The sequence below is a fragment of the Tarenaya hassleriana genome, unplaced genomic scaffold (genome assembly GCF_000463585.1).
Source record: "Tarenaya hassleriana unplaced genomic scaffold, ASM46358v1 Cleome1, whole genome shotgun sequence".
Classification (NCBI taxonomy): domain Eukaryota; kingdom Viridiplantae; phylum Streptophyta; class Magnoliopsida; order Brassicales; family Cleomaceae; genus Tarenaya; species Tarenaya hassleriana.
In genome coordinates, this window is record NW_010960187.1 from 9,922,968 (window position 1) to 9,931,753 (window position 8,786).

Below are 8,786 nucleotides of genomic sequence, written 5' to 3' on the forward strand. Positions count from 1 at the left end.
TCTTCCTTGGGATTTGAGTTTATCGACCTCTTTGCTCATATTGGCTAAATTTTGTCGCAGGCGACGAAGCCTCGATCCGGAACTGGCGGAGCCTACATGGCGAAGCAGATCATCGACCTCATGTATGGCGGTCTCCGCTCTTGAAAGCCATTCGACGACTTCTGGAAGCCGTCCGAGATGATAATTTCCCTCTTCGTCAAGCCGTATCCGTGCCAGCAAATCGCCCTGCCATGCTTTGAGTGTTCCTACAGAGACTTGTAACTGCTTGGCATCACTCTCCACACTGACGGAGCCTCCCATCGTTCACACGAGAGACTTTCGGATTAATATAAAGTTGGGATTTATATGTGAGTTTTATTTTGAACCGCAATACTAACGCATCCATTTATACTTTTCGTGTGTGATCCCATTCAATATTACACGCTAAGCATGAAAAAATCTAAAATTAAATGCTCTTATTGAGTTTTGATGAAAAAATCATTATATGTGTTTTCTTTTTTGTCGCTTGGCAAATCTAAATTTAAATGCTTATCAGAGCCCTCGTGCCATGATAGCGAGATTTGTTATTAATATGTCACTAAATACTATTTATTTATTTTTACTTTGGCCACTGATTTCAACCGTAATAACGATAGAAAAGAACATAAACGTCATAAAAAAAACCCGTTTGTTTAATAAGAATAGGAGAGATCGCGGGTTAGTCAATTTTTTCAATAAAAAATATTCGATCTTTCGTTATAAAAAATATTTTATATAAATGTTACAAAAATTATATTATTAAATCAATATATATATATATATATATATTTGAGGATAATTTAAATTTTATTGCATTATTATATTATAAATCATTCTTATATTGAATAAGTTTGTTAATATAACTGTATATAGTTTTAACAATGAAGTGAATGAATATGCATTCGAATCTAACACAAACCTATTTCTGTCTTTTTCGTGATCCAATTTCCTTAGATTTTTCTTTTCAACTTGTTATGTCATACAACTTAGTGGTCTGTCAAAGTTCACACATCAGTAGAAATTTATATTTTGGATTAATGTACGCAATGCTCTTATCATGCACGTAAATATTCATTTTGATTTTTTTCCTTCTCTCCTTTAGTCTTAAAGTGTTTTTACATTAAATTGTATTTTTTATGTAGACATTGCTATCATACGGGATTCCACAGAACAATGTAAAAAGGTTTCTGCTACTCTTTTAAGATAAGATACCAAATACGGAAAATAAGATACCAAATACGGAAAATAAAAACCAATGTACTTTTCATTTATGTTTTGATATTTCAGGTTCTTGGTCATATAGTCCAGCCTGCACACAACATAGGAGGACACATGACGAATGTTGAAACAATACAAAGTTTTATCCTTTGCCACTGTTTGCTTCATCCTAGATAGATACAACCTTGTACTATAGATAACCCTCCAAGATTAAAAGTTCATATCGGGAATTCCTTCCATATGTATGTATATTCTATATTGTGACCATCTTACTTAACCTCATGAACGCTTCCTCTATTTGCAGTGACTCAAATTATTGGTCGAATTTCTATGAAAAATACCGAATTTCTAAAATATCCTCCAAAAATCCTTAACTCATAAATTTTCATATTAATTCATTTATTTATATTTTTTCCATAAAAATATTGAACTTTATAATTTATTTTAGGGAATTAGTTAGGTAATTATTGTAACTACTATACACTGAGTTCATTAGTCAATAGAATCCGAAACTTTTTAACGAAAATGATGATTATGCATGTAATTACTGTTAATTTTAACAATTCGTATAGATATTTGGAAATTTTGAATTCAAATGTAGTTTTTGTCAAATTAAAAATACGTGTATGAAAAGATCACATTTTGCTAAATTCGTGTAGAAAAATTTTATTTTCCCTTTATTTTAAATAAAATTAAATCAACTCATTTATTCATTTTGACAATCGTAGAAGGTTAAATATTTTATCTTACAAATTTAAAAAGTTTAATATTTATTTGACATAATCAAAAGTTCAGTATTTTTTATCAAAATTAAAAAGTTCAGGGGTTTTTTAGATTTTTCCTATATACTCCTCTTTTTCACAAGATTTTAATCATTAAATTCATTTCTATAGTCAGAATCCCAAGAACGGAATTAGAATTTTGTATCCAATACTCTGAAACAAATATCAAATCATGCAATTAGATAATTCCTTCTAGAGAATACGTTGTAACAAATAAATATTTACAAATAATAAATACATAATCTTTTTCCTCTACTTTTCATGAATTAAGGAGAAATGAGATAAATATTTTGATTACGAAATAGAAATAATAAATAACATAGCGAAGTTAACTAACTTAATATAATAATAAAATAAATGTTACAGAAAATGTTAATTAAATTAATATAATGATGAGATTATTTTATATAATATATTTTTATATTTATAAAAGGAAAATAATTTAAAAATAACTAACTTTCAAAAATTCTAAAAAAATAAACGTAAAATTTATAAAAAATACATGAACTTTCTTAAAATATATTCATTCTAATGTCATTAATCATTTAATTGGTTCGATAGCATATTATTACCATATAAGAAAAAATATAAAATAAATATATATACATATATATATGTTTGTGTATATATATACATAATATCAAAAAACGAATTTTATTCTTCTTTTGCAATTCAATGTCGTTGTACAAACCATAAAAAGGTTTGCATCTTTCTCTGTATCAATAGATGTTATGATGGGAAAACAACGTTAAATTTCGAAGATTAATCTTTTGAATTTGAAAATTATTGGATGAAAAAAACCAAAAGTGATGGTTACAAAACGTACAATAGAGCGTTAAAGATGATTTTTTTCCAAGCAGATTTCAACCAACTTAATATGTTGAAATTATTATCGGAACAAAACACATTATTAGATATTTCCTTGGCAAAACCGCAAAAATCAAACTTTGTGTTTCTGTCGGGTTGGTACCATGAACTCGAAAAACTTAACCGTTAAGGGACGAATTCATGGTACATTATTAGGTATAGACCGAATAATACATGTGTAATTGATCCAAATCCGATATAGAACGAATAATTATGATATTTTTATAGCCGAAAACCAAATCGGAACCGAATATAAAGTAACCGAGAAACTTGTAACATTTTTTAAAAAATAGGAAAAAAACATTTCTATAATTAAAAACCGAGTTCAAACCGGAAACGAACCGAATCAAATCTAATATAAAACCGAATGATATAGATTTTCTAAACCGAAGAAATCGAATACGAATCGAAGCGAAAACTGAAATACCCACCCCCTAATCCCAAAATTCAAAATGGATACATCCATATATATAAATACATACATATATATATAATACACACATATTTTTACACACACACACATATATATATATATATATATATATATATATATATTAATACGCATAAACATATATAATTTTTTCAAATACGTATCCAAAATTATATATTATATACATATACTTATATATATATTCTTATACATAGTCATAGACATATAACCCTAACAGATTTTTGTTTTTTACAAAGGTGGCCCCAATATATAAAATAATTACCAAATTAACCAAATATTATTAATATTATTAAAAAAATACGAATCGTATCGGATATGTTGGATAATTCTATTTTAATATCCGTATCGGATCTGTAACCGACAAATATCTTGAGATCAATATCCGTATCCGATCCGTAAATTGCAGGTTTTCGATTTTTCGGTTCGGATACGAATCAAATAATAGATCGGTTCGATTTGTTCGGATATAATGCCCTTCAATTTCGATTATTTTGCTTTTAGAGAAATTATAACCACATTCGGTTTAGTGTATTTCGGTTCGATTGAAATTTTATTGATAAAAATATTGTTTTTAAAGTAATTTTCAGTTACTTTTATTCAATTCTGTTTAATTTCGATAAAAAAGATTCGGATATGTTCAATTATTCACTTAACCAAATTCAAATTAAGATGAGTAGAAGTGTTCTTCACAAAAATTGCACATCTACTTTCACATACATATGTGTGTATAAATTACAGTCTTTTTACATCCAAGGACCGTATTTTTTTTCTTTCATCTAAAGGATACCTGAAAAAAAAATTATCTAAGAGACCTAGAAAAAAATTCTAAAGAAAGATTCCTGCAGAACAAAGAATCTCCCTACGTCGTCTTTTTTTGGAAAGAAGAACTTGGAAACTCTCTGCAAACAACATCCAACATCCCAGAAAATTGTGACGATCATGAATATCTTCAGGGATTTTTTTATCATCTTCCTTCACTTTCCCACGGAAATACGTACGTTGCCACCTCCCTAGCTCTCTCCATTACCATCCCTCACGATAAACCTCATCTCCCCCACGAATGTCCTCTCCGGTTTCTGACACGCTAGAAGAGTTTTCAGTCTCGACAACCCCTCTCTTGCTCGGTTCTGTTCTTGTTTGTTCCCTGGTTCATGACCCGACGCGTGATGCTATCCGAGACCCGATATCCTTTCCGACCAAAAAATCTCTTAGACGACGAAAAGTGAAGCAATGTTGTCTTACCGGCCGTTCCTTTGACGTCACAAAGCGTGAGGAGGGCATTGAGCTTGAGGGCTTTTCGCCCCTCCACGAATTGTCCCGACGTTCATTCGGTTTTCGGTCTTGAGGACTGCTTCTAGAAGCTTAAGAAACAACCTGCTCGACTTCAGTTCCTTGCATGCTTCCTTAAGCATTAACAAACATCATCATTTAGTCGATAACAGATATAATAACCAGTTGTTGAGCGACGCAAGAATCGATTACCTCGAGCATAGAGAAGGAGTTGTATAATCAGCTTCTCTCATTGTGATGCAATGTTTTCCGTGATATTCTAACATGCATTAAACAAAAAATATTGTAATATGGATGAAACAAAGAGGATCGAATATAGTACGTAGACCTTGTCGAATTTTGGGAGCTCCGGCTGATGTATAAGGAGACATGGATAGAGTTGTATATAATTCATCTTAAACTGTTTCCCATGTTTCTCAGGTGAAACCATACATATATTTCTCTGTTTTTTTTAAGAATTGTAAAAGGGTTTTTTTGTGTGTTGTTTTTTGAAGGGGCCAATTGCAAAAGGTAGTGTTATATAAAAATCACATTTCAACGTAAAAATAAATAATAAGGAATGTGGGAAGACGATATAGTACCATAATTAGAATTAATTTAAAAAGGAGTGGTTATTAGGGAGCTACATCATAGTGACAATACATTTATGTTGTTTTATTTTTTAAAATAAAAGAGTGGCCATTAGTGGGCTATAACGTATACGTTTTTTGTTTTATTTTGTTATAAATATTTTGCTCTAATTTTAATTTATTCCAAAACAACATCACAATGACAATTTCATTTTTATTAAATAAAGATAATTTTTTTCTAAGTATAATAAATTATTGATATTTTTATTTTTTATATCATATTCATTATCTCCAAAATTTTTATATAATATTATATAATACAAATAGTAAAAATGTCATTCACCTATAACAACGAAAGAAGAAAAATAAAAAAAGCGTGTAAAAAAAATTCTGGGTTGGCTTATACGAACAATTCCTCATACAACAGGCATTAAAAAGTTAGAAAGTGTTCATCAGTCAAATTTCTCCAACTGGATTTTTTTGGCACGTTATTTGTTTTAAATGTTTCCTCAAATTGCAAGTTATTTATGTTAATATTGTACGCCATTGAAATTTAAAAATGAATAAACGGTCTATAAGAGGGGCATCATGTGAGTATAAATGTGATTTTAGTGGACTAATAAATATTACGCTTTATATTCTTATCCGTTTTTGTTTTAATATTTTTTTAAATTTTTTACTTATTAAATAACACAATGAAGTTCTAGAGTCAAGCGTTTTTGTTTTAATATTTTTTGTTTTTTGTTTTTTTATTAAACACCAATAAATACATGATAAGATGATAATAATAATAATTGGAAAAAGAATAAATGTGAGTATTAGTAACTAATAAATACCACGTATCAAACCTTTTTTGTTTTCATATTTTTAATTAATCAATACTATTTGTTTTTAAAATTTATTATTTATTTTTATAAAATTTATCGTATAATTACAGTTTTTATCTTTTTAAATACTCATTTTATGAGTTTCTATTACAATGTATAAATTTAAGAAATAAGATTTTATAGGATTTTATAACCTTTTATTATTAGTCATCGTTATAATAGTGAGATTGGAAACAAAATCTTCTTAACTTTTAAAGCAATAAGATTTTATAACATTTTTATTATTAGTCATCATTTTAATAATGCTTGAATTATTATTTGTTGGTAATTATCTTAATGCATATTTTGTTGATATAATCTTAGTAAAAAATATTATAAAGTATTTATTTGTTAAAAAAAATTCATTATAATGTAATATTAATTTAATATAAATAAGAATTGTATATAAAAGTTTTGTAAATAATATATGTGGATAAATATATAGAATGTTTATAAAATCAATTAAAGATTTTAATCAACCAATAAATACTAAAGAACATACCACATGGATGATGACATGGAGATGAAGTAGCTTCACCACAATCCTTTAAACTTCTTTATTAATATTTGTACGTCATAAATTTTCCACGGCCATTTATTAAAAATAACAAACTTCGTTATTAAGGCAAATGGATTAATGCGGAAAAAAAGGTACCTTTTGACTTTTTTTTTATTCGTTTCACCAAACGCCACCCAATCTATCTCTCGGTGTCCGCCCATCGGTCGAAGCCGGTTGATCACTTTTTTTTGGAGAATTTAAAATCCAACGAATTAGCGAATTGAATACACCTCTTTAAAAAATCAATAAAAGCAATTGAATATATATATATAATTGGTCTCATTTAATTTCTTAATTGTCCCCAAAACATGGAATTAAGAAATTCAAGATTACTTATTGATAGAATTTATTATATAATATTGTATGGTATTTAAAAAACTTCTAACTTTTGATAATCTTTCTTGGGTTTTTTTTTAAAAAAAGCAAAACCCCTTCATTAAAACTCGTATTTACGAAAACGTGGACTCGTTAACCTGCGATATAAGTTTCCAATGGTATTATTTCATGAAAATATATAAAAATTTGTAATATTTTTCACCTAATCCCAAAAAGAAATTACCAAAAAAAAAGTGTTTAGGTAAAGTATAAAATCCACTTCCATAGCTCTTTGCAATCGTCAAAATTAGTTGGTGGCTTTGGTTTTCTCTCTCTCCAAGTATAACTGTATCATCATAAACTCAGTAACATGACACCAAGAAGAAGAAGAAGAAGAAGAAGAATGGCGGCGAGATCATATGTTGCTCTTCTGCTAACTTCGTTTCTGCTTCTTATTTCTCCTTCCTCCCAGTTTGGATTCATCAACGTTAAACACCGTAACTTAGGTCCGTATGCCTTTATATACATATATACATTGTATTGTATATATGCGTACGTGGGGAAGAAATTACATATTTTTCTTGGGTTTGGCTTCATATAGATTTTTCCTTTCGAGCTGGAATCACGGATGCTACACATTACCGTAAACTAGGTCAGTACCTATGATGAATTCACACACATATCATATGTGTATGTATGTCCATATTTTGTCCTCAAACTTCTTGTTTTGTCATAAACAGTTCAAGAGAGACCGCATTATCCGTTCGTTCACTGAAATCAAGGCTTTTTCTTTTTATAATTTCTTTTTTGATGGCTAAGGTATGTTACAAGGTCGATTGCAACGGGATGTAAAGTCAAGACACGGTCAACCTAGTTCTAGCATCGAGATGTCACCCTCAAAATCGCGACGAGATCGTGGTCCATGACAAAATTCGACTCAGCGAATGATCGTGAATTGATATATGGTGAAGAATATATATATATACGTGTATATGGACAATAATTCATATCTATGAACGATTCGATCAATTACAAAATGCAACGCGAGACTTTCTTAGATGTCTTTTTTCCTACATGACGTGTACTCTGGACATACGGACAGTAATCGGATCTTTTCTCTGATTCTGACATAATTAATAGTAGCGTTGTTCCATATCAAACGGAGGCAGCAGCCAAGGCTGAAACCCGTACCGTACACGTCCATCTCCTGTACGTGTGACGGCTGTTTTGTCCCTTGATTTTCCAGTTAAGAAGACTGATGAGTTGCTCATGGGATTAGTTTAGATACTCTTCCCACTCTCCCTCTCTCTCGAAACCCTAAAGAAAAATTGGAGAGCGAAAACGTGACAAAAACCTTCCGACATGATGAAAGAAACATGTATAACATGAAGAAGTTTGTGGTTATATGCTTTTCCTCTGATGATCTTCCACATTATCAAAAAAGAAAGAAAAAATATAAATTAGTAGAAGGTTATTGATCTTGGTTATCTTTCTTGCAACTTTATAATCTAATTTAGATAGTTCAACCGGTGAAATGGAGACGCAAAACTTGTGTCCTGCCCCGAATACGAGCCTCAAGTTGGAGAAGATAACACAAATTCTAATCGTATGGTTCTCTCGATTTCGAGATTAGTTTGGACTTTGGTCCATAACATCCGATTACCAAAAAAATCCTTACCGTCTCCACAAACTCGTGTTGATATTTTTCTTCTTCTAAAATTTGTAACATGGTATATATATATATAAATTTTGTGTCTTATTACAATATTTTCTTTAAACAAAAATATCTCATATATATATATATATATATATATATATATATATATATATATATACGAGTTAAATTCTAAT

The 8,786-nt window shown here is 29.5% G+C and overlaps 1 protein-coding gene and 1 long non-coding RNA gene across 2 annotated transcripts in view; one reads left to right on the top strand and one right to left on the bottom strand.

The window, feature by feature from the left end:
- LOC104825555 (probable disease resistance protein At5g63020) overlaps positions 1–300 on the bottom strand; it is a 1,242-nt gene extending 942 nt beyond the window's left edge. Inside the window, exon 1 of the mRNA XM_010557911.1 lies at positions 97–300. Within this exon, the coding sequence (XP_010556213.1) occupies positions 97–300 (204 nt within the window). The remainder of the gene's footprint in view (positions 1–96) is intronic.
- Positions 301–7,259: 6,959 nt separating this feature from the next.
- On the top strand, positions 7,260–7,992 carry LOC104822035. The gene is made up of 3 exons (XR_773132.1): positions 7,260–7,441; positions 7,537–7,587; positions 7,755–7,992. It is a non-coding gene; the product is annotated as an uncharacterized LOC104822035 (long non-coding RNA).
- The last annotated feature ends 794 nt before the right edge of the window (positions 7,993–8,786 follow it).